Source organism: Camelus ferus, chromosome 3 (genome assembly GCF_009834535.1).
Source record: "Camelus ferus isolate YT-003-E chromosome 3, BCGSAC_Cfer_1.0, whole genome shotgun sequence".
Taxonomy (NCBI): domain Eukaryota; kingdom Metazoa; phylum Chordata; class Mammalia; order Artiodactyla; family Camelidae; genus Camelus; species Camelus ferus.
The window spans coordinates 74,703,572-74,731,167 of NC_045698.1; the positions used below are offsets into that span (position 1 = coordinate 74,703,572).

General features: G+C 34.8%; 1 protein-coding gene and 1 long non-coding RNA gene across 10 annotated transcripts in view; one reads left to right on the forward strand and one right to left on the reverse strand.

Annotated features, from left to right (window-relative positions):
• FER (FER tyrosine kinase) overlaps nt 1-27,596 on the forward strand; it is a 367,832-nt gene that overhangs the window by 260,580 nt on the left and 79,656 nt on the right. For all 9 annotated transcript variants that reach the window (XM_032476468.1, XM_032476472.1, XM_032476473.1 and 6 more), the window contains one exon: nt 14,887-15,010. In XM_032476468.1, coding sequence (XP_032332359.1) covers nt 14,887-15,010 — 124 coding nt within the window. The remainder of the gene's footprint in view (nt 1-14,886; nt 15,011-27,596) is intronic.
• Nucleotides 9,173-26,977, reverse strand: LOC116662651. Its single transcript, XR_004318630.1, has 3 exons — nt 26,247-26,977; nt 12,398-12,403; nt 9,173-9,183 (listed from the first exon to the last, which is right to left on the reverse strand). It is a non-coding gene; the product is annotated as an uncharacterized LOC116662651 (long non-coding RNA).

The window sequence follows — 27,596 nt, forward strand, 5'->3', positions numbered from 1 at the left end:
GGTGACTCCAGGTTGGCGCTCTAGAGCATGGAACGAAAAGTAGTCTTTCATCATAAGTCTTGAGTGTGTTTTGGTGTGGTTTTACCCCATATTTCCTGAGTGAATGAATTGCAAGACACAGTAGTAGTAATTTTAGGTTTTTTCTCACTTTTTCCTTGCATTTAATAAAATATTTCCTCTTTTTGTATAAATGGAAGTCAGATAAACAGTGTCCTGGTTGTAGAAGGGAGACTTATCTGTGTAAATGTTAGAACCCCTAGGGAAGATTCTGCCTGGAGGGCACTGTAGCTGGGCAAGAAAATTATAACCCTTAAAAGGTTATAGTTTCAAGGCAGAAGGTGTCATGTCAGATTAGATCCAGCAAATTGTTAGGGTACCTTTCTCCTGTGTACACTGCCCTGTAGTGTGCTTGCTGTAAGACACTAGAGCTGGCCGCTGCCTGCGGTCCAGCTCGTTCTCCTCCTGATCCCACACTCAGACTAAATGCTAACATGTGCTCTGGGAGCCATTTCTAGCAATTTAGGGATTATTTAAAGGAACTCATTTCCTTTTGTCATTCTATCTGCATTGTTTGGATCGCTATCTCACCATGGTCTACATTTAAGGTTATGAGTTCGGTTGTTTTAATAAAACTGCCTTTTTTTGATTAATACAGTTGTTTTTGTTCTTAGGTATAGTGAATAAAGTGTAACCAAAGTGAAAAAGAAAATCCCAGTTACATACGGCGTTTGTCTCTCTGCTTGCTCACTGAGCTTGTATTCCTGTCATAAAATGAAAATAATATTCAGTAAGAAATGACCAACAATAACTTGACAAGAATACTCATGTATTCTGAATTCTTTTGTTGGTGGCATTTAACTACCACTTTAATGAAAACAGTTTTAATTGCCTGTTTGCACATGGTGTTGTACAAGGTGACTTGCCTACTAGGCTGTGCCTTTTGGGAGTTTGAGATAAAAGACTTGGAATACTCCATTTGAATAGTTGTGAGAAGGTCACATAGATAATAACTTAATAAAAAAAAATCTATATAAACAGTTAATGAACTATTTACTGTTTGTAAAAGTGAAGTTATATGGGTCATGAAGAGATAGAGGACACATTACTAATCTGGAATTGATGATATTGGTAAAAGTCATCTTTTGCTGAATGAGGAAGGAAGATGCTTAAGGATTTTAAGTCTGAATACTGAGAGTTAATGAACTGGCAAACTGTAAGGCAGGATGATTCCTTTTTTTTTTTTTTTTTGCTAGAGTTTGTTATTTAAAAACAAAGTTCTTACTGGTCCAAAAGAAAATGATTAAGAGTTTGGTTTAAAGCACCAACAGTAAGGCTAAATGATAGAGACAAGGAAAAGGATTGCCAATTGGATATGCAGAATAAAGTACGTTAATAAATGAATCATTATTCTCAGATTACTTGAGTCAGATGTCACAGAAGCAGCGGCACTGATGATTGGGATGGAGAGAGTCGGGAATGGGGAAGAACAGAGAGCTTTATCAGCAGATCATACACACAGATGACAGTGTCACAGTCGTGGCACAGAGAGAGACGACCCTGGGTAGTAAGAGTGGAAGAAGATTCTCCAGTAAATATAAAACAAACAAAGTTTGAATGAGAAGCCATTCTGCAAGTTTACATGGTAGAATACTATTGAAGTTAATCTTAAAGACATATGGAAACTGGGTTTGTTTGTTTTCCTTTAGATAACTAGAATTTTATTGCATGCATGAGTCTTATCTCTTTCCTGAACATATTTGTCCAAAGGAAAATGTTTAAGTCAGTTTACTTTAATGTATCTCTTTTTCTACTTTGACTTGGGAGCGTTCAGTGTAATTGGGAACCTGTTTCATTATGATCTGAATTAGGGGGAGTATCTGTTTATGGCCCAACATTCTTGTGCTTCTAGAGGATTCTAATTGTTTCTAACACAGACTTACATTATACTAGAAAAAACTCCAAATAAAGCATTAATATTATATATATATATATTTTTTTTTAATTGAAGTATAGTCAGTTTACAATGTTATGTCAGTTTCTGGTGTACAACATAATGCTTTAGTCATACATGAACATACATATATTCATTTTCATATTCCATTTCACCATAAGTTACTAGAAAATATTGAATATAGTTTCCTGTGCTATACAGGATAAAATTGTTGTTTATCTATTTTATGTATAGTGGTTAGTATCTGCAGATCTTGAACTCCCAATTTACCCCTTCCCACACCCATCCCCACCCCCGGTACCCATAAGTTTATTTTCTATGTCTGTGAGTCTGTTTCTGTTTTGTAAATGAGTACCCCCCCCCTTTTTTTTTAAGTTTCCACATATAAGTGATACCATATGGTATTTTTCTTTCTCTTTCTGGCTTACTTCACTTAGAATGACAATCTTCAGGTCAATCCATGCTGCTGCAAATGGCATTATTTTATTCTTTTTTTATAGCTGAGTAGGATTCCATTGTATAAATGTACCAAAGCTTTCTTTATCCAGTATCTGCTGATGGACATTTAGGTTGTTTTCATGTCTTGGCTATTGTAAATAGTGCTTCTATGAACATTGGGGTGCATGTATCTTTTTGAATTAAGGTTCCCTCTGGATATATGCCCAGGAGTGGGATTGTTGGATCATGTGGTAAGTCTATTTTTAGTCTTTTGATGAATCTCCATACTGGCTGCACCAAACTACATTCCCACCCCTAGTGTAGGAGGGTTCTCTTTTTTCCACACCCTCTCCAGCATTTATCATTTGTGGAGTTTTGAATAATGGTCATTTTGACTGATGTGAGGTGATACCTCATTGTAGTTTTGATTTGCTTCTCTGATAATTAGCAATATTGAGCATTTTTTCATGTGCCTATTGGCCATTTGTATGTCTTCACTAGAGAATTGCTTGTTTATGTCTTCTGCCCATTTTTAGATTGGGTTGTTTGTTTTTTTCTTATTAAGTTGTATAAGCTGTTTATATATTCTAGAAATTAAGCCTGTCAGTCTCATGTTTTGCAAATATTTTATCCCATTCTGTAGGCTGTCTTTTTGTTTTGTTTATGGTTTCCTTTGCTGTGCAAAAGCTTATAATTTTAATTAGGTTCCATTTGTTTATTTTTGCTTTTATTTCTGTTGTCTGGGTTGACTGCTCTAAGAGAACTTTGCTAAGATTTATGTCAGAGAATGTTTTGCCTAAGTTTTCTTCTAAGAGGTTTATAGTGTCTTATGTTTAAGTCTTTAAGCCATTTTGAGTTTATTTTATGTATGTTGTGCCAGAGTATTCTAACTTGATTTACATACAGCTGGCCTGTTATCCCAACACCATTTGCTGAAGAGATTGCCTTTACTCCATTGTATGTTCTTGTCTCCTTTGTTAAAAGCTTTTTATGACAAACCTACAGTCAGCATAATATTCAACTGTGAAAAGTTGAAAGCCTTCCCACTAAAATCTGGAACAAGACAAAGATGACCACTCTCACCACTTCTATTCAATATAGTACTGGAAGTCCTAGCCATAGCTATTAGTAAAGAAAAAAAAAATCCAAATTGGAAGAGAAGAGGTAAACTTGTCATTATATGTGGATGAAATGATACTCTATGTAGAAAATAGTCTAAAGGCTTCACACAAAAATTACTAGAGCTGATACAAGAATTCAGCAAGGTAACAGGATACAAGATTAACATACAGAAATCAGTGCATTTCTTCACACTAACAATGAAATATCAGAAAGTAAAGAAACAGTCTCTTTTAAAGTTGCATCCAAAAGAATAAAATACTTAGGAATAAATCTGACCAAGGAAGTGAAAGACTTATATGCAGAGAACTACAAAACATTGACTAAGGAAATTAAAGATGACTTAAAGAAATGGAAAGATAATCCTGTGTTCTTGGGTTGAAAGAATTAATATTGTTAGAATGGCCATAATACCCAAAGCAATCTACAGATTGAATGCGATCTCTATCAAATTACCCAGGTCACTTTTCACAGAACTAAAACAGATAATCCTAAAACTTATATGGAATCACAGAAGGCCCAGAATTGTCAAAGCAATACTGAAGAAAAAGGGAAAATTCAATATTGGAGTGAACCCAACTTAGCTTTTCCTCTTAAGCAGTTACTTAGGAGAAAACTTCAAAAATTCACCATCTGTAGTGCCAGTTTAGTGTAAAATTTCAGCAACGTGAAAATATTAACAAACACATACAGAAATCTGAGTCTTGTTTATATGCATATTTGCTTTTCATGAGCTCTTTGTTTTTGTTTATGTCTAGCCCTTTTAAAATAAACACAGGTGCTTCTTTGTTTTCCTTCCATTGAAATCCTGCTCCATCTTTCACAGCCTTATCTACTTTCTGAATCCTTCTTCAGTCCCACAAATCAGATTTCATTGTTTCTGAATCATTATAACATATTATTAAATATATGCATATTATGCATATATTTAGCTACTGTTTCACTGTCATTTAATATAGTTTATTTCTGAAATTTTTGTCTTTCCTTATTAGACTGAGAACAACTAGAAGATACAGTATTCAGTAATCTTTAGTAGCCCTTCAGCAATTTACCTAGAATCCTGTGGAATTGAGTTAAGCACTGACATTTTTTTAGTCTTAATTTTTCTACTGCAAAGTCCTTTGAACATTACTCCTTCTTGTATCCTTTCTAGATACGATGCTCTATCTCTGCCTGCATTCAATATCTTACAGTAACCTATAATTTAAAAAATATGAAAATGAATATATGTATATGTATGACTGAAACATTATGTTGTGCACCAGAAATTGACCCATTGTAAACTGTCTATACTTCAATTTTAAAAATGTCTAAAAAAATCAAGTTTTATGGATAGTGAGTCACAAAATCAAAAGAGATTCTGCTGTAGGCTACCTTAGATTTCTGATGAGTGATTTTAAAAATGTGTGTAATTTGTTCCTTGATGAGTAAGGATGGCAGTTAGTATTTGACATGAAAGCAAAGACAAGAAACAGTCAGGCTTCGCACAAGTAGCAGACAGTAGATTATAGATGGAGAAGATGGAAGGAAATTTATTATCTCAATGTACTTGTGTTTTATGTGTAAATGTGATACAAGGATATTTCAAAATGAAAATCCGTAAGTGTAAGACACCACATTAACAGAATAAACAACAAGAGTCACAAGAGCATCTCAATTAATGCAGGAAAAATTTTTGACAAAATTCAATACCTTTTCATGGTCAAAACACTCAAGAAACTAGGAGTAAAAAAAAAAAATTATTTCTATATAATAAGACCGTATAAAAAAGCTCACAGCTAACATCCTTCTCAATAGTTACAAACTAAAAGTTTTTCCTCGAAGATCAGAAGCAAGGGAAAGATGCCCACTCTTAACATACCACTTCTGTTTAACATAGTACTAGACGTCTTAGCCAGAGCAATTAAGTAAAAGAAATGAAAGGCCTCCAAATTGGAAAGGGGAAAGTAAAATCATCTCTGTTCTCAGATAATGTGATCTTACATTGAGAAAACCTGGAAGATTCCACATACCAGAAAACCCCCACTAGACCTAATAAATAAATTCAGCCAAGTTGCTGGGCATAAAATCAGGACTCAAAAATCAGTTGTATTCTTATATATTAATAATGAACAATCCTAAAAGGAAATTAAGAAAACAATCCCATTTACAATAGCATCAAAAAGAATAAATTACTTAGGAATAAACTTAACCAAATATATAACAGACTTATACGCAAAAATTATAAAACATTGCTGAAAGGAATTAAAGAAGACACAAATAAATGGAAAGACATCCTGTGTTTATGAATTGAAAGACTTAATTAATATTGTTAAAATCTTCATACTACCCAGAGCAGTCTAGAGATTTGATGCCCTACCTATAAAATCCCAGTGGCTTTTTTTTTTCTCTTTTTTTTGGCAGGAAAAAAAAAAAAATCCTAAAATTCACATGAATCTCAAAGGACCCAGAATAGCCATATAATATTGAGAAAGAAGTGAAAATTTGGAGTCCTCATACTTCATGATTTCAAAACATACTGTTTTGATTACTGTAGCTTTGTAGTATGATACTGCCATAAAGACAGGCAGCCAAATGGACCTAAATAGAGGTCCCAGAAGTTAAACCCTGGCATATACAGTCAAATGATCTTTGACAAGGGTGCCAAGAGTACAGAATGGGAAAGAATAGTCTCTTCAACAAATAATGTTGGGAAAACTGGATATTCATATGAGGTAGAATGGAGATGGACCCTTACCTTACACCTATACAAAAATTATCTGAAAATGGATTAAAGACCTAAACAAAAGATATGAAACTGTAGAACTAGAAGAAATCATAGGGGAAAACTTAATGACATTGGAATGGTCAGTGATTTCTTGGAAATGACACCAAAATCACTGGCAACAAGAGCAAAAAAAGACCCTAAAACAGGGTCTTGGAGAGCAATATGCACACCCATGTTCATTGCAGTATTACTGACAATAGCCCAGAGGTAGAAACAACTTGTCCCTCAGTGGGTGAATGGATTAAGAAAATGTGTCATATACATACCATGAGATATTCTTCAGTGTTAAAGAAGAAAATCCTATCAAATGCTGCAACATGGATGAACCTTTAGGACATTATGCTAAGTGAAATAAACCAATCAGAAAAAGACAAATACTGTATAATTCCATTTATATGAGGTATCTAAACTAATCAAACTCATAGAAACAGGAAATAGGGTGGTGGTTGCCAGGGGCTGGTAGGAGGAGGAAACAGAGTTGTTCAGTAGGTTTCAGTCACACAAGATGAAAAAGTTCTAGGGATCTGTTGTACAGCAATGTGAATTTAGTTTACAATATTATACTGTACACTTAAAATTATTAAGAGGATAAGTTTATGATTTTTATACCATAACTTTTTAAAAAGAAAAAACGAGACTCCTGTTTTTCCTGACTTTTCTTTAATACTGACATTCCCAACTCTTTGGTGCAATTTCTTCTTTAAAAGTATATTTTAAAGTAATATTTTTTAATCTGATAGAAAGTTTCATAATTTGTGATCAAAACCTTTGTGTAATTATATTCTATGTCCAAAAGCATAAATATGGAGATATAAGTATACGTTTCTAATTATTTTAAATAATAAGATTATGTAATAGTTCTTGTCACTGATGTTGACTTGGGGATTTTAACATCTTTAAAATATCTAGCCTATGATAAATTCAATTTCTAAAAATACTGTTAACTTTTATAAACATTTTCCCCTTATTAAATTGCAATGTACTTTTGGATGGGTCTTTTTGTCCCATATCTCTTTAAAAATCTATCTAAGGAAGCTTGAATTGATGCCTTTTCCTTTTTACTCTGCAGGTTTTCCTGTAGTAGATAAAGACATCAAAATAAGCATTGCACTGTTTTTTTTTTTTTTTTCTTTTTTTTTAAACAAAAATGCCATTGTAGTATCTAAGTATTTGAAGGGTGTTCCAGGAGGCTTTAGAGCCAACATCTTTATACACCTGATTTTCCTATCCATGTTTGTCTTTATACTTTATGTCAAAGGCAACTTTGAGGGGCATAAGCAGCCACAAAATAGAGAAGTAAGTAGTGTAGCATGAAAGCAGGGAGAGACAGACAGTGGAACTTCTTTGCCCTGGTGGCAGATGGTGGGTTGTGGATGGGGAGGGGAGCAGGGGATTTATGATGTCATTCCATGGTATGTTTTTGTGTGTAAATCTGTATCAGCCTTAGGACATAAAATTAGTTGGTAAACTTACCTTTCCAGTGTCCTTTTTGAGCATTTAAAAATAGCGCTACTGAGCCCAGATGCAAAAAACACACAGTGAAAAGTAAAATTTTGGTTGAAAGTAGCCAGAGCAATCATAAGAAGCATTTAAATGAGAGGGACTACAGCTACATGGAATACTGAGTAGTATTTTAAAACAAGAATCAGCAAATTTTTTCTGTAAAAGATCAGATGGTAAAATTTTTAGGTGTTGAGAGCCATACAGTCTCTTACCACAACTCTGCCATCATAGCTTGAAAGTGTACTGTAGGCAATGTGTAAAGGAACGAGTGTGGTGGTTTTCCAATAAGTATTTACAGAAACAAGTAGCGAGCTGATTTTGGCCTCTAGGCCATAGTTGGCAGATAATTGCCTTCCAATTTCAATAATATCACCAAAATCACCCTTTTAAAAGTCAAGTAAATTCATTTCCCTCTTCCACAATGTGAAAAAGCTGATTATCTCCAAAGTCCCTTCTAGTAACTGACATTCTCGGAGTTTGTGAAAGATGACTCTGGTATCTGTCCTGGCCGATCACGTCAGGTCTGGCAAGATTATAGCTGGTGCCCTTTGAACCAGCAAGTTAAAAATACTGTAAAACATGCTCTTTTATTTCAAAGAACTGTTATCCTGACTGCTTTGGAGTTATGTTCTCAAAGATCATCTCTGAAGGAGAAATGCAAAAGGTCCCACTATTCTGCAGTGTTAGCAGAACACGGCTATTACAGAGCCTCATCTGAAAAGACTGATGTCATGTATTAATCTAAACTGGGAAAACCACATACTCAGCTCTGCATTTGGCCCTGCTGAATTACGTTACTTAGGTAGCAAGCTGTTTAGCAAGTGCATCTTTAAAAAGAAGACAATGGTGACAGAAAAGCCAAGTATATTCTTGGAGTCATTTTCAGTTCTTCAGTGTTTCATATTTCTCTTCTTTTCCCACAAATGGGCTTTCTAGCTTACTGTTGAGTATTATCAGATAAAATGCTTTGGGTTTTTTTTTTTTTTTTTTTTTTTTTTGATAGTTCTTAGTATAAACCCTCATCACCTCGATTAACAACTAGAGAATCCTCCTGGCTAGTCTCTCCATGGAATCCTCTCTCCTGGGGGTGCCTACGTGTAGCCGCCATGATCCTTTGCTTCAGTGTTTGCATTGATCCTTTCTTCTTCGAGAACTTGTTTTGGCTTATCTCCTATTATATAAAATCTGTTTTGCGTTTCATGTAGTACAAGTTGAATCAGCATTCATTGTTAATTATCATATAGATCTTTTCTCCTTATTTATTATTGTTTGTTTTTTTTTTTTAATTTTGGTGGTGAAGGGAGCAAGGAGGTAATTAGGTTTGTTTACTTTTAGAGGAGGTACTGTGGATTGAACCCAGGACCTTGTGCATGCTAAGCATGCACTCTACCTCTTGAGCTCTTCCCTTCATCTCCCCTTATTTCTGATGGGCTGGTTAACAGCCACAACTCTCATTAAAGAGAGAAAAAAGAGCAAAAAACATTTTTTAATGAGAACTCTGAAAATGACATAAATGGAGCCCCCATAATAGCTGCTGTAATTTAATAGTTGCTTTGATTATGATCCTGTTTTAAATGTGTAAGTGAATACAACTGAACCAAACTTCTCAGGAACAAATTGATACCCTAAAATACAAGGGTAATGAATTATACATTTTGTATATCACCAGGGATTGATACCTCTTAATCTGATAACCTTTGAAGTTGTTTGAAGATAAATTAAGATATCTACATGATTCAATGACAGAAAATTGTTAGTGGTATGGCCCTGATGATCCCTTTTCTCTAATGACAAATTGATAAATTAGTATTCTTGTTTACATAATAACCTCTGAGTTGGTTTAATATGATCAGTTCCTCAGAGTCCCATTAATACTGAAAGAACAGGTAGGATCAGATTTCCACAGCATGGAGTAAGAAATCTTTGAGAAAGAGCTGTTGAGATTAAAACAGCCTTCTCTCCTCTCACTAGAAGTTGGCTGCAAACAAAATAAAGCACTTCTGCTTATTATTTCCTACTTGTTCCAGGCATTGAATATATATATATATATTTTTTTTTTTTTAAATCCTCAAAATCTGATGTAAATATTGTTTTAGCCATAAGGAATCTTTGAGTTGCTAGTATGGGAGATATATGAAAAATTTATAGGGATTTTATTCGTTCACTTAATAGAAAAATCTAGAGGGAAGTCATTCTTTAGACAGTGTTTGATCCAGTAGTTCAAACATGTCACCAAAAACTATTCTCTTTCCTTCACTTTTCCTGCTTTTTGGGGTGATAGCTTCATCCCAAGGCTGCCAGTCTTTGTGGCACCACGTGCTGTCCTTTACACTTCCACTTGCAGAGAATGCTGCCTTTCTATTACTGCTCTCAAAAAAAAAAAAAAAGTTTCCTTGTATGTCAGTGGGCTGAATTAAACACTGTGCCTGTCCCTGAGCCAGTCAGTGGGGAATGGGCTTCATTGACTGGGTTAAGCAAATCTAGAACCCCTCACCCCCTTACTGTTGAAGTCAGGTTAATACCTTTCAAAATGGGAGAAGGACAGTCTTCTAAAGGAAATTGAGGGGAATGAGGGAAAATTGACATGCAACAAACAACTAGTCCCGGCTGTAGCTCTTCCTCATTTTATATGCAAAGTAACTTCAATAATAAAAATAATAAGTTGTACTAGTATTTCTTGTGTGTACCATGTGCAAGGCATATGCTTAGTGCTTTAGATACCTTTTAGTCTTCAAAACCATCTTGAGAAATAAATGAAATAAATCCTTATATTTTAAAGAAGTTTAGAGAGATTGAACAGCTTACCAAAGGTTACACAGATAATCAGACATAGATCAGTGTAACTTCAGTGTCCATGCTTTTCACCATGTCATACTGTTTCCGTCGTAAACCAAAAGTTGGCTATAAAAACATGCTAAGAATTGTCTGAGAAATTCATCATTGGTGAAGAATTCTAGAAAATAATCCACTTTATCTTGGTTTAATGTGCAGTATACCTATACAGAAATAAGCCTTGTTAAGAGAGAATTATGAAAGGGGAATTGCTGTCTTGTTCTGCCCATTTTTGAATACCAAGATCCTTACCACAATGGTCAGGTGAGATCCTCTAGGCTATGTGCACACACACACGGACGGATACCAACACGTATACACATAAATACATGTGTGCTGCAAATATGATTATTGTATATATCACACGTTCTAAGAGAGGTTCTTTAACTTGGCACGTAATGAAAATGACAAAAGGATGAGTTCAAAGGAACAGATGCTATCCTCTACAGTAACTTCACAGTGAATACTAAGGGTTATATCATCTGATGTGGTCTCCAGTTCTTCATGTAGTGGTATTAATCAAGTAGAGTGCCTAAAGGAATATTTCTGGCCCAGTCCGAGTTGTTTTCTTGGTGTCTCATAATCTGTCCTTTGGAGAGTTTACTTTTTGCTTCAGAGTTCTTAATGCGTGCACTTGCCCAAGGCTTCGGCTTTCAGTACTGAATCATAATCATTTAAATTTCTACTGGAGGTCTTTCTTCTGTACAGTGTTCTGCAAGAAGCTGACGAGGGCTTTGGGATGGTGCAGCTCTGCTCCTTTACTTAAGATCACTGGGTCTGTGGCATGAATAACTAAAAATTGGGGAAAAAAAATAAATTTACTTTAATGATTTAATGATTTTAAGCAGGAAATTTCTCTAAGGCAGAAATATTGTTGGATTAGCTAAGAGACAATCAGATACACCTTCGTCTGTATCTTTGTGTCACAGTATTTGCAAATAGCTATATCTAACTCTACCTTCCTAGTACTTTTATTGACTTGGCATCATTTTTTTCAGGCAATTTTTAATGCAGTCTAAGTGTTGTCTTTTCTTTGTCTATTAATATAGTATGCATTTGTTGGTTTATAGTCTTATCTACTGAGGATTGCTCCTCTGCAAACTATTATTTTTTTTAATGATGCAGTTTGAAGTAGTGTTACAGAAGCATCTATCAAGATGAGCTCAGTCTTAAACTAAGTTTTGTTGTCGGAATATGAAGAATTTTATGGCATTCAGTAGATGCCTTTGATAAGAAATGTAATGTCATCCTTTCCTAAACATTATTTTAGCATTTAACAAGTGCTTGAAAAGCATAGTTCTAACCATTGAAGAGGGGCTTAGGAAGAAATGTTTAAAATTAATAAAAAATTTCATAGGTAGCTTGTCTTCATGGGTAGTTTATAATCTGCAAGAACAAGGAGATATTTATACATTGCTCATTCATTCATTCAAGAAATGTTTACTGAGGTATTGCATGCTAGACATTCTGTAGTAGGTGCTGAAATTATCAATGCTGAACAACAGAAGCACAACTCTCTTTACAGGATGTACAGTCTGGGCTGGGGGTTGGGGTGCCAGAAAGACTATATGAAGGACTAAATTTAAAAAGAGCAGGAAGCAGAAGGAAAAGTGGTGAATGTGAGCTAATTTTGGAAAGAAATTATATTAGGATTCCACAGAACACTGAGGGTATGTCAGATGATGCTTTAAATCAAATTCCACAAAAGATTGTTTTCATTTGAAAGTCATTCCAGTGGGGAGGGGTGTATTGTAGCTCAAGCGGCAGAATGCATGCTTAGCATGCACGAGCTCCTGGGTTCAATAACCAGCACCTCCTCTAAAAATAAATAAGTAAACCTGATTACCTCCCTCTGCCAAAAATTGAAAAAAAAAAAAAAAGTCATTACATAGTTTAAATAAAATGCTAATGTGGTTTCAAGACCAAGAGGGTGCACTTTTTATAAAATAGACCAACATATATCTAACAAAATAATTAATACATGTGAATATTGGTCCAGGTAATGAACTGAATATTGATTTCAAGTCCATTTTTGGTGCGTATAAAAGTTGAGAAATTAGTAGTTAATTTTGCTATTTACTGTTACAGTTACGTGTTTCAGTTCAGAAAATTAAGTCAAAATTGATAGAGGCTATTTTAGTAGTCTTCATAGTAATACATGTGTATTCTTTTTAAAAGAACAAAAAAAAATTATCTGACACCATTAAGATTTTTTTAAAGCATATAGCTTATTGAGTTTGTAAATAGTCCACCTAAATTTGTGTAATACTTGGTTTGTGAATAGAAGAGGAAATTAGAAAAAGAGAACATTGTAAGGAGAGTTAGGCAGGTATTTATTTTCTAGATACTCTCATTAAAGAAAAAGCCATTAAGTCTCCACCTCTAGAGTAGTTGTATTTAAGGCCTAGATCCCTGGTGAAGAGGATAATAAAGATCAGGAAACGACAATTAAAATGCTAATCCCTCTCTCAGAGTTCTGGCTTAATGTCTGAGGGCCTAATAGAAAGAGGAAAGTAGGAATGACTGTTTTTAGAGAACATTCATTCTAATATATACTTTAACTTGGTTTTGTTTTGTTTAATAATGAACTGCATTATACATTAACAAGGAAAAATAATCAAGCCATTGCCTTTAATGCTATGTTGTTAATGAACGTGTAGTTTAAGGCTACACTATTTTTTTTTAATTGAAGTATAGTCAGTTTTCAACTTCAGTTTATTGTGTCAACTTCTGGTGTATAATATATATACATATATAAATTCCTTTTCATATTATTTTTTATTATAGGTTAGTACAAAATATTGAATATAGTTCCCTGTACGATACACTAGAACCTTGTTGTCTATTTCATATGTAGTAATTAGTATCTGTAAATCCCAAACTCCCAATTTATCCTTCTACCCTCCCCTCTCCCCCCTGGTAACCATAAATTTGTTTTCTATGTCTGTGAGTCTATCTCTACTTTATAAATAAGTTCACTTGTGTCATTTTTTTTTTTTTTTTAGATTCCACGTATGAGTAATATCACATGGTCTTTTTCTTTCTCTGGGTTACTTAGAATGACAGTCTCCAAATCCATCCGTATTACTGCAAATGGCCTTATTTCATATATTTTTATGGCTGAGTAGTATTCCATTGTGGATATATACACCACAGCTTCTTTATCCAGTCATCTGTCAGTGGACATTTAGCTTAAAGGCTGCACTATATAATGTGGTCATTGCTGGCCACATGGGGCTGCTGAGCTGTTTAGCTTTTGAAATGTGGTTAGTGCTTCTAAAACACTGAATATCAAATTTGATTTAATTTTAATTGATCTAAATTTAAAAGTTGATACATGATTCAGTTATTGGGAAAGTTTAAGTATGTTTGGAACAAACTAGGTATATGAATCTACCTTTTCCAGCTGTAAATTTGATGAAATCTAAATGCAGATCAAATTTTTCAAATGAAAATTCACATCTAAATTGAGATGTCCCATAAATGTAAAATGCACCTTCTAGTTTTAAAGATGTAGGATGATAAAACGTAAAATATCTCTACCATAATTTTTATAATGATGCCTGTTGTTATAATAATATTTGGGGTATATTGGGCTAAAGAAAAAACTTAATAAAATCAGATTCACTCTTTTGTTGTTGTCACTTTTTTAAATGTGGCTAATGGTATATTTAAAATTACTACGTGGCTTGCATTATATTTCTTTTGGACTGTACTGGTTTAATGAGTTTCTCTAGGACGTCACTGGAACCTGTCTGATGTAATCTGGCTCAGCACTAAGTCTCATCAAAATCATAGCTTTTTTTTTTTTTTCTGTCTGACTCTACTGTCAGTGATGGTGTTGTTAATCTCAACTTTTTAAACAATCACTTATTCTGATGAGTAATTCAATATGATCTACTTTTTTGTTCCACTTATAATAACTGTAATTTTAAATTTGGCATTAGAGACAATAAAATTTCCTAGAAAATTTTAGTCAGGCAAATTGGTGAGAAATTGTGACAAAGGAAAAAGTAGAACTTTGAATATTATTATGTATTAAGTACTTTCACTGACAAAGTACTTTCACTGAAAAAGTACTTCAAGTGCATCTAGGAAAATTTGTGGTGTCTGCTTTCTCATAAGTTCTGTTCTTTTCATGTTTTCTTTTTATCCCCACCTCAAACAAAATGGTCAAAAAATATGGTTAAACATGGAATGCTTTTCTGTCGGGTATCTCTATAGGTGACAAATATGACTTTCATCATGATCTTGTCTCATCTGTCAATTCTTCTAGGAGGTGATTTCCTCTCCTTTCTGAGGAAGAAGAAGGATGAAATAAAACTCAAACAATTAGTGAAATTTTCATTGGATGCTGCTTCTGGTATGGCATATCTGGAGAGTAAAAACTGTATACACAGGTAAGGAGAATCATTTTGAAACATCTTCCAGTTTTATTAATAGAATGCTAGAAAGCCGATATATGTGCTATCGTTCAGCAATGAATTTCTTTCACAAAACATGTATTTCCTTGTTGCTTTTCATATTTTGTGTGAAAGCATTCTTTGATAGCTGTTTCCATAGTCGACAGAAACACTTGTTTTTTGTCTTACCTGAGGTAAGTACATCTCATTAGACAATGACTCGCTTACTAATTAACATTTGTTTTAGTATAATCATGAATAGCATGGTGATAAGATGTACCACACGTTAGTCACATACGCAGCTACAATCTTAGAGCCAGAAAAGATTGATTTGTGTGTTACCTATTCTCATTTTTCAAAGAAACTACTTACAAGGTCATAGCAAAGTGTAACAGTAAAACAATTCATGACAGTGAATTTGGCTAAGGGTAAAAGATTTTAGCATACTAGTTATTTCAAAGAGATGTTAGAAAACTTTCTCTAATAATATTAAGACCAGCAACTTGGTCTTAATGTTTTATAGATGGTGGTTTTAGTTGCTTTTAGCTGAGTGTCCTTTATTGCTAAATGTCAGTACACCTTAAGCTTTCTTGCAGAATTTATGTCAGATCCTAAATATGGCTAAGTGTATATAAGCAAAATGAAGTCGGGGATTGATAAAGTTTTTTGCTGGAAACAGCACCGTATACTGTTTAATGTGAAGCAGGGTTCATTGTTAGACCGAACAATTGTGGGCTTTATCTAAGCTGGTTGGTTACTGAGGTGTATTTTCCTCTAATGTGTTTCATTATTAGCCTTTGACTTAACATTTTGGTGAAGTTGTGTAATGTAGAATTGCAGCAGAACAAAGTTATTTTCACCTGAAATATACATTTATTTGATTTCAATGAATATTTTTGACTTAATTTTCCCAGAATATTTTGTTTAGTATTCAGTTTTATTGTGAAACTAGAATTATGACTTATATTTCAGATATAGTTCAATGACTGCATGTGTTTTAAAATACATTTCAATAGGGATACTATTTTTCTGGAAATTAAGATAACTAAAACTAAACCACTGTCACTGTATTTCCATTTTTACTTTGTATGAATATAGACTGTGTTTCCTTTTCATGAATATAAGTCAAATCACACTCTAAGAAATTTTTAAAGACTTAAAAATTTGATTTTGGATAAGAATTACATTATCACTAATTTCAATGAGAGGAAACTTTTTTTGTTAAAAGTAACAATACAGGATTTTGCCCTTTATTTAGGGAAAGCTAACTGCCATCTGCAATTTAGAATGGTTTCAATTCTGTTGATAGAGGCACTTAAAAAAAATACAGTCATACATTTGCAACGAAAGCAATCACTAAAAGGCAGCAAGTCACTGAAACAACAGTTTACTCAACCACAATGCACCGGAAATTAAAGGCTGTTATTGGTAACTGACAATAAGACAGTTTCAATAATGTGTATTTATTATGGTTTAAAGTCATAGATAGACTAATTGTGGGTGGCAGTTACCTTTTAAAAATTTACCCCACGTACCAGTTCATAACATTATCTGCTGTAATATTTTTCCACTTTGCTTTTTGAGAATTTTCATTCTATTACAAATTTTTAATAGTCAGCCCATGCTTGACCACAACCTGGGAGACTAGACACAGTCCTCTCCTATTTGCCTGTGGGAAAGATTCCTGACTGAGCATTCTGAACAATGTCACTGAGAGCAGGTTTGACAAATAGGTTGCAGTGCTAACTTTCAGTGATTGGTAGTGGCTGTCTGTGTTGTGCATTGAGAAGGATTCCAGGATCAGTGACAATCCAGTGATCGGTTAGTCACATCTGTCAGGGTGCTGACAAGCGGTAACACAAAAACCTCAAATTTGTCATCTGTCGCATAGCATATTTTCTTTTTGTCTTCATTTTCATAAGTACTTTTTTCATAAGGGTGTCCTTACTAACTATTATAGCAACAATATATTATTTTTCTGTAGTCACGTTCACTGATACCATCTCAACTATCTGCTATCCTCATTTCCCTTGTTAACCATGATTACTGGATCAATTTTCTGATATCTCTAGCCAGTGGTCTTAGAGTGTTCCTCTTCAAACTTATGTAAGTGCTCTTGTAGATGAATTCATTTTTTTTTTTTCTTTTCATTTTGGTACTTCACCAATACATGACACAATATTGAGAAAATAAATCATTTTCTGTGTTTTATTTTTTGTAGAAGTGAATTGTGCTATAGAACCTGGTTCTTTGTGTCTTCCTGTGGAAGTGTTTCTTTGGTAGTAGTAGTCATTGCAGTAGAGTTTTAACTGATTTATAGTTTAAAGATACACTTAGGACATGTTATGTGTTTTTCTTCTAAGAAATATCAAATATGTACCTATACTTACATAGTGTAAGTATAAAATAAATATATGAATACTATACATATAGTATTCACTACAGTGAAAAGTGTTTTTTCCTCATTAGAAAAATTTCTGAGGTCTTTCAGAATTTAAAGTATCTAAAACTTGATTGAAAGTTTCCTTTCATTTTTCAAGTAATAAAGAAAGGCACCACGCCCAATTCTTGACATTCCAAAATATCTGCATGTCTAACAGTTCTAAAGTCTGTGTCCCATAAATCAAAGCAAGAAATTTAAATATGCTTTAAATTTTATATGAACTTATATATGTTATCCTGTTCACTAAATTAGAGGTCACTGGAATTCAGTACTTGAAAATATTTCTAATTGTATCTCCCCAGGATAATATCTTAAGTTCTGGGGGACACATTATCTTTTTTTCGCTATGTTTTATTATTTTGATTACTATGAGAAGAACAGAGCAGTGATTCATTATTGATAAATAAGTATGACAGCTACAAAATGGAAACAAGTAATTGCATAAAGAAATAGCCTGATTTTGGAAAATGTTCTTGTTGTAATTTCCATTTAACTTTCAAGAATGTTCTCTTGATACACTGAGTTTCTGACTGTAACTTTTTCTGTTTGTAGTTAGAGAATGCTGGATATATTGTGTTTCAGTTGAGTTGTAAACAACTCCATTTTCTTTATAATTATTCTGTAGGCGAATGTGAAATTTTCTTTCCTACTTGCACTTTATAAGAATACATGAAGTACACTGATGAACTTTGGAGGGAGGTTTACTTACAATGGTATGTTATTAGATTGTTAGGTGTCACTGTAGAAAGATTATTAAACCTAATTATTTTTGATGGTAAATGGATTGAAGTTTGACATTATACTAGATTTAAATGGTAATAGCATTTACAGTTTTACTGCTGATGAGTTCTACTGCAAGATTTATGTTTACTTGGATTTATTTTTAAAAGTGGTTCAGTGCCATCTTCTTTGTTTGTCCATAGAAAATAAAGGGAGGATAAACTCTTGATTGCCGCATATTTGAGTTAAAGTCCATAATCTGTGGGAGTATTGGAAGCATTTCTTCATTTTATGATATTCTGTGTCGTTGTCAATACTGGAAAAGGTGTTTTGGAGAGGTGCCATAGGATATGATTTCTTAGTCTATTTTAAACCTTGTGCTGATTCCTCTTCATTTTTGGTTCTCTTCCACAATGATGTTTCTTTGTTATGGAGTAAGGTTAACAATTCTACAAATGAAGGTATATAAGACCACATATATTTTATTATTTAGTAAGGGTTTTGCTTCTCTATTGAGAAAAATATTTCCAGTACTTCACAAACACAGAGAGTAGCCTATTCTGCACCAAGGTGATAGCAACATGAAAAGTATGGTCCCTGCCTTCAAATGGATGTAACAGAAAAATAACAATGCAAAGAGGTAATCAATTTAAGTGATAATATGTACAAAATACCATGGGAGTAATATCAAGAGGGTCTAATGTGACTTATCAGTATGAGAGCTATGGTGGTGAGTAATCAGAGAAAGTTTTACAGAGGATACTGTTTGAGACTTGATGAATGAGTGTGTTGTTGAATAGACAGAGAAAGAATATTGTGGCTGAAGGAAAGTTGAAAGCAAAGTTACAGTGTTTTTCCTGAGAAAGCACAACTTAATCACAGAGTGACAAAGAGTTCAATATTATCAAAATGGGAAGTCCAAGGGACATCGGGCTGAGCCAGATGTACAAGGTTATTCTTACCAAGAGCCGTGTATACCATTTAGTTTGGCTAAACTTCAGGAATATCTAGCCATACATTCAGGTACTTTTAAGACACTTAAAATGATACGGCTTTTTAACTGGGAAAGAAAAATAATTTGAACAAAATTTACAAAACTCTGAAAAATGTATAGTCTTGTGAAAAGGTGTAGGCATGGGATCGATTATTTTTATGTTTCAATGGAAAAACTAATTTAGGAAAGCTAAGAGCACCCAGAAAGGAACAATATTACTTTCACTAAAATAGGTTCTAGAAGATTGTTTCATCCAGTGATTTCTGATAAGTCTTAGGCACATGTACTTTTTAAGATAAATGGAAGATGCCACTTCTATCTTATTTTTGTTTTTCATGATTTCATTTTATAAAGCTAAAGATTTGGGATGAAATCAATCATTTACATTTTTTCCAGTGATTCTTTAGAGTTTTTCTTTACTTTTTAAATGCAACTGATTACCTAGCATCTGAGTTCTTCCAAAGCTTTGAGTGTACTGAGGAAGTTTCCTTGTGCTCAGTGAATGTTCGTATTATTTAAATGGTAGGATAAAACTAAAATAGGTGAAGTTTTTTTAATGTTTTGAACCCTTCATATTTTCTTTGTCTCATGTTGAGCCATATATATAATGGAAGGGAACTTAAGATCACTTTACAGAAGAAGTAATTAAGGTCCAGAGAGATTAAGTGAAGGTCATATAGAGAATTTATGGCGGGACTACTGCCTACACTACCTAACAGTGGTCTTAGATGTGTAGACTTCATTCTAACACATTCCCAGTCCTTCCAATGCCAGTGTTCTATTCTGTCTCCTTCGAGTGTTAGTAATCCTAACAGCTGACATTTATTACTTACTGAGTACCAGGCACTATGCTTATTAAGTGCTTTAGATGCAACATCTGAGAATGTAAGCTCCACAAAGGCAATAATTTTACCTGTATTGTTCACTGTTGGATCAGTACCTGGCACTTAGAAGTGCATGAATGAATCCTCAAAACAACTGGAGGTACTATTGCTATGTCTGTTTTAACATGAGGAAATGCATGATCAGGGAGGTATCTTGCCCAAGATCATATGAAAAGAAAGTGGCCAGTCCAGGATGTGGATCCCAGAACTCTGGTTCGAGAGCCCCAACTCTGAATCACTGCACTGGTCTGGACTGCTTTCCATAAGAAATGCATGTTCTGACCAATTAGGAGATTCAGGGCAGAAAGCCAGATAGCATTTGGTGTGGTGGCTGTAATCAGCATCTGGACTCTTTGTGATCATGAGTAAAAAACAGAAGAGGATGCTGAAGCCTGCAAAATGAATTTTAGAAAGATATACCAAGGTGTGTTTTTTGTTGTTTTTTAAATGAACAGTTGCTGAAATGCAGCAGTATTTTGTTATTGCTTCCCCATTTAATTAAAGGTTGAAAATTTATTTTTTTCATTTTTTATACACTATTGTTTAGATACCTCCTTCTGCTTTATCTGTTAATTAAAAACACAGGATTAGCATAGAAATGCTATAATCTCAGTGAGTTGACTAAGCATTTATGACTGATTTTCTTGTTCTAACATTTGATTACAATTTTGAATATATTAAGCTGTATTTTATTTTTCGCTTCTAAACCAATTTTGCTACAGTACAGAGAGAACTGCTCAATAATTTTAAATGTGTCAAAAATATTTGGTCCTTCTCTAGTTTAACCTTTTTTGTTTCCCTAGTGCAATTTGGTATTTGCATATACAGTGTGATTATCCTCCAAAAGATATCACAAGAACAACCTTTCTAAAAATTATTTATCCTGCTACTTTATTCACTGTCAGAATTTCCCATCTCTCATTTCATTCACTTTAATTAAGTGATTTTTACCTAAAGTCACATGTCTGTTTCCAGGAATGAAAAAGGAATCCTTCTCATACTGGAATCAGTGAACATGTTGGCTCGAGTTAAAATACCGGAATATCTAGCTGTTTTCTTAGAAAACAAAAATGAGGGATTTGGAGTAAGTGGTCAGAGAACAGAAAAGCTTTGCTTTACGGTTACTGGTGGGAAAGGTGCAGCATGTATAGGATACTGTTCAGGAACTCAGCTCAGTCTAGTAAATAAAATGCACATGCTGGAGACTGAGAAGCAGGGAAAGGAGGAAGCAGGAGTACCTGACAGCTATTTCATGGTTCAGTTACTGCCTTGCCTGTTACGTAGAAATGATAGGAAATCTGGCCTGTACCTCATTCTCTATTATTTCTGACTTTTATTCAAATAACTACGTTAAGTGCATTTCTGGTTCAGAATGTCAAAAGTGATCTTTATATTAAACAAATACAAATGGTTAGATTACCGTTTTCTCTTAGGGACTATTTGATTACAAAGAACAGAAATTGCTTAAGCGAACTTAAGCAATAGGAAATTTATAAGAACATAGAGTTATCTCACAGAACTCAAAAGACAGCAAGTTCAGCCAGCTTTGGGAGCTGTTGGAATTAGGAACCGCAAAGCAGTCAGGAACCAAGGCAGCATCTCTTTTTCTTTACCCTCAGCGCTCTCTTGCTTTTTCATTATTTCTTCTTGTTATGTTGCTGCTTCATTTCCCTCTGGCTCTGAAGACTACATTCCTCTGTCCCATTTGCAAAGGTCTCTCAAGTGATATTTGAGTCAACATAACCTTCCTGGCCTCACATCTGCAGATAATTGATTAGTCTTTGAGATCTAATATCAAATACTTGGCAGAAAGAATTGATTGGCCCAGCTTACATTAGGTGTCTGCCCTTCCTTTAATCAATAACATGACCAGACAGGGAAGAGTAGGCAGGATCACGGTTACATAGATTTGCAGGAGCTGATTTCTGTGTGTGAGGGGATAATTCTCAGAGGATGGGACATGTACTAAGCAGGCTCCCTAAAAGATGGCCATCACTCATTCATTGAGTACTTCCTATTTGGAAAGCACATTAATTATCTTATTTAGTCCTCATATTTCTGTAACGATGGTGTCTCTATTTTACAGTAGAAAAAATTGAGCCACCAAAGTAAGTAACTTGTCCAATGCCATAGAGCTGGTAAGGGGAAGATCTGAGCCTAGATTGAGTGAATGACAAAACCTATGAAACTTAAGCAAAATATTTAAACTATGTGTTAGATATGTCTCTGCTTTTGTGAATATGATCAACCATGTGGACATCTCTCTTACAAAGTACATCTTAAAACCATGTAATAAATGCTGATTTAGAGAAAGCCTCATTGTAGGGATGAGAGAATTTTTTACAGGTCTTACCTCCATGTTTTCCTGGGGTGATTCATTACCACACAGTTGCATGTGGTAGGACTGGCTGACTTTTTGCAGCAGGTGGTCCATGCAGTCTCCTTAAATCCCAGCTCACACCATATCCATACAATAGGCGGGAGATCAAGCCCAGAACCATGGAGTTGGGTAACCGTTCGTTAAATTCCGGTTCCCAAGTAAACCTGAGTTATGCTTGCGTAGCTAGCTTTTTCTAGTCTTGGTCAAAGAGAAATTCTGGCCTCTGAGGACTCCATCAGAACATGGTTGACACAGAGGCAGGCTTACTCTTCTTGCTTGCAAATTGTTTCCTGCTCTCTGGTGACCAAGGCAGGATCAGAGCCACCAGCAAATGGAACTAGAGAAATCAAACCTGAGCCATTTACTAGGTATTGACTCACCTCACTAATTTTGAGAATCGCTAGGGGTTTTTTGCCCAGTTATTATCTTAAAATATTATTTTTATTTTATGAAATACAGAAGCACAATGAGAAGCCCTTTACATTCCTATATTTCCCTTTTCAGGTATCTCAATGCCAATCAGACTGTCTCCCTCTGCATTTGCCAACTATAGTAGCCTGGAAGGCTAGCATTTGCAGCGCTGTTTAACAGCTTCAGCATAGTGGTTAAGATCACAGATTTGGCACTGGAATGCTCTGTGTTTGAATCCTGGCTCTGCTACACATCAGCTGTGTGACATTGGACCTCTGCCTCCACCTTGACATTTCCTATTACCTTTACCCTGTTTATTGTTTTATCAGTTCTTATCATGACCTGGTATTTATTTTACTTACATCTACATATGCATGTATGTGTGTATAAGTATATGTATGGCAGTGGTACATACAGACTTTCCCTCTACCCTTCTAGGTTCTCTCAGCTAAGACCCTCCTGTAATGAAAGACAGATTAATTGGAGAAAAATAGAAGTTTAATTGCAAGTATACCTCCTGTATACATGGGAGATACCCAGGAAAACAGAGTAACTCCCCCAAATGACCCAAGCCACTATCTTAAATATCATTTTCAGCTAAAGACTGGTATTGGGGTAGTGGGAGGCCAGTTACAGGAGGTTACTAGGAAAACCACAGTGAACAAGGGTAAGGTTGTTATGCAGATCGGTCCAGTATCTCCTCCATTGATTAGAGTTGCTAGAGATGTAGTCATTCCCCTCTTCCTGGTACAGAGAGGGAGACATCCTTACAAATGGAGATCTCCCTTATAAGTATAAATGTCTCTTACTAAAGGGTTAGTCTTCAGAGCTTCTTCGGTGTCTGCTCAAATAATCAGCTCAAACCAATTCCTAACCCTAAGAGGCATATTTTGAGGTGGCAAATTCTGCTCCCTTTCAGTGGTGAATCAACAAACTCTGCCCTTAAAAGCTTATAGAAGTGACAGAAAGCAGGTAATAAATGAATTTTAAAAATAGTAAGCAAGTTATTATTAAATATTCCACGTAGTGGTAAATGTTATAGAGAGGTATAATATAGGATTAAAGGGAATGAGAAGGTGGCAGCAGGCACTGTTTTATAAAGGGTGTGAGAGGAGACCCAAAAGAGATAAAGGAGTGAGCGCTGTGTATATCAGTGAAAAGAACATTCCTAGCTGTGGATGTGGCAGGTACTGAGATAGGTGCATGCCAGATGTGTCCAAAGAAGGCCAACAAGGGAGACAGGAAATGAGGTTAGATGGTTATTGGATGGCCAGATCAGGAAGATCTTGTAAGTCACTTTGCTTTTAGTCTGCACCAGATGGGGGCCCTTGAGGACAGACTTGATCTGCCCCAGGTTTTAGAGTAGTTGGAATTCTTTAAAAAATATACTGGCAAGGAGCAAGTGCAGAAACAAGATGAGCAGGTAAAGAGCTATTGCAGTGATGTAAATGAGAGATTATGGGAGCTGGACCAGGATGGTAGTGGTGGAGACCACTAGAAGTGGCCAGTTCTGGGTGTATGTTGCAGATAGGGCCATCAGGATTTGCTACTATGTTAGATCTCCTACGTAAGCAAAAAGAGTGAAAGATGACTTCACATTCTCAGAGACTTTCAACAGTCTTCTGGTATTGTTTTCCTCATAAATTCAGGTAGCTCTAAGATACTCTCCAATGTTTTATATTTTCCGGAATTCTAATAATTCTAACATGACTCCTTCAAACTGTAATGAGCCAAAAGCATAACACGTAGCTTTCTTTTTACTGGGAGCCTCCGAAATGCCAAGAAACATGCTAATGATGGTGACAAATCCAACAGCGGACCGAGCGCCCCTCCCACTGGCAGTCAGGCTTTCCCTCACTAATGCCGTCATTCTTGTAATGGAAGAAAATACAAGCAAGTGACCTCAAGATCTTATCTGCAGGTTTTTGCACTTAAATTAGACATGTTTTCCAAATAAGTTATAGATCTTTAAGAAGGCTACCTTGCACATAGTATCCTAGGTCACAGACCCACTGATTTTAAAGAGATAAGTAAAATAATGCATGCCAAATTATGCATAAGTAAAATTATATATGCATTATTTATACAGGGTCGTATTTTTCCCCAGGATCTCTGGTTTTATGATTTGTAGATGAAAATTATTATTTGCCTAACCTAATAACTCAGTAATGTTGCTGGTTAATAATGCCAGTGATTCATGTCTGATTCTCGGAGAATGTGATCTGTAGAACTAAAGTGCCACATAAGAGACGATGTCATTCACTTGCTGTTTTGTTTAATACTCAAAAGGCCATTTTCTTCTAATGTAAGGATTTGGACTGTGAGATAAAATGACTTCTATTTTGATAACATTAAATTTTTATAAAATAGCTTAGAAACAGTAGTTAATGGTCTGGTACACTTAATTATACTCCTTATGAATAGGTATTTTTATTATAGAAAAGAAACCACTTGATGCTTTTGTGTTCTCCATTTGACCTTTTAATGCTGAACATTTTTAGTGCACAGTTTGATTTGCTTTTGGGGGTAAGGAAATAGTGCAAATTTTCTGTGAACATTTTTCATTGAGTACTTTTTATAGTAAGGATGTGATAAATATCTGATGTATGAATGAATGAGTAAATGGATAAATTAATGAGTAAATGAAATAGATCTCTTATCTGCTATCCAGAGTTCTAGTTGGATGCCATTAGATGACTACTAGGAAAGTAATCCTAAATTGCTTCACCCTTAAATATTAATTGTGTATTTTCATTTTTCACTGGTTCATTTCTTTATGTAGCATAAATGAAGAGGTAATTATGTCTAATGCAGACCAGTATGCGGTATACAAACAGACCAAAACTCCTTTTCTGTCACAGGTTAAAATGAAGGTTTTAGGATGCTTAGAGCATTTTTTGAATCATGTGAATGTGATCATTCCAGAGTTTTAGTGAGACAATATCAGTTCTGTTCTCAGAATACTGTCATCCTCCAAGAGTCACAGAAGGTGAATACTACCGTGTTTCAATCCATTTTTCATCTAACAGTAGTTACTTGTTATATTGACCCTGTTCTATTACAGGCAGTGATCAGGGCTTAAGAAAGTGGCAGTAATTTATAACATGCTGAAAAGTATTAATTTTTAACATGTAGTTTGAAATAATTGGCAGTAAATATCAGATGTGTTATTATGCATTAAAGTGCTTGGCAGGCACATACTTCATTTAGCCTCTTTCTCCCTCACCTGCCCTCTGTCCATTCATCACGTGAATAACGAGAGAATGTGAATGGATGGCTAGAAAAGTGCCGGGGTACTTAGTTCCTTACCACTTCAGAAACTTTAATTCCCAGTGAGTAATATGTCTCCCTTCATTTTTAAAATTCCCATTATGCCTCTTTAAAGTTAGGCTTCTATTTACTTACATAAATTAGTGAAGGAATAAAATTAAAATAATTATATTTGCTGTTTGAGATCTTTTAAAACCCAAGGCAGGACTTAACCATATGTCATTCATATAAGAAACTGTTTAGAAGTGGGATATGACCCCATGATGAGGCCATGGAAGGCATCTCTGAAGAAGTGACTCTTGAACTGAAAGTTAAGAGGTAACCAAGGAAAGATGGAAGAGAGGAGAGCAAACAGTCAACAGGGAAAGAGAGTGGCTTGGAGGTGGGAAGGAGAATGGGCTTCCAGGACAGTGAAAGACAATCATATTATGGCTAGGTTAAATACCAACTTAAGATGCAACCAGAGAGGTGGCAGGGACCAGACCCTGTGAGGTGGGCCCGGAGCAGGAGTTGCTGCTAACCGTGAGAGTAATGGAAGCCACTATAGGGTTTTGCTTAGGAGAGATCAGATTTATGTTTCATGCAGGTTATGCTGGCTGGAGGGAAGAGTAGAGACAGGGAAGGGAAGCTTTCAGGGAAAGTCATTACCAAGACACCTTCCATGCTTCTGACTTGTGCAGCTAGATCATGGGTTGTTATACTCAGGAAATACTGAAAAGGAGCATGGTTTTTTGGCTTGTTTAGTTTTGGGTTTTTGAGGGGAGAAATTGTGGGTGAAATTTATTCTGAGGCATGTTGAATCTGAAGTGCCTATAAGATATCTGTGAAGCTATTGAATAGGTAGGTGAGTATTTAGACCTAGAACTCAAGGGAAAAGTCTGATGTGGAGATAACAATGTGGAAGTGATGAAAGCAAAATGAATACATAAATGGATAAGTGAATCAGTGAAACTGAATTAATCAGGAATCAATGAAAAATATTTGAGGATAAGAAAGAGCAAGGAAGAATATATTTGATTTTTAACTCTACATATAAATATTTTAAAAACTATCAGCTTATTTTGCCTCTAGATTTTTTTAAATGAGAAGGCAATTTAAATATTACTTCTAACTTTTGTTGGTAGTATCCAGTATTTGTCATTTCTAGTACCATTAACGTAGTTTGACACTAAAATAACTCTAAAATAAGGTTTACTTATTTGCTTACTCAAGAATTCACTCTTACTTGCTTCCTTTAAAATTAAAAAAAAATTTATTTCAGCCTTGATAACTTTGTAGCCCCACAAATAACAATGACAAGTAAAAAATGAAAGAGGAAAATGTATTTTCATTGTACTCAGAAATGTTCCTAATTCTGTGCAAATAAATTACCAGTTGAAAAAAGAAATTTATAAAAGCACCATATAGAAAGAAACCTGTTTCCTTTGGAAAGTTTTCTTCTCTGGGAAGAAAACGAGGAAAGTAACTGATCTTGCTTCTTG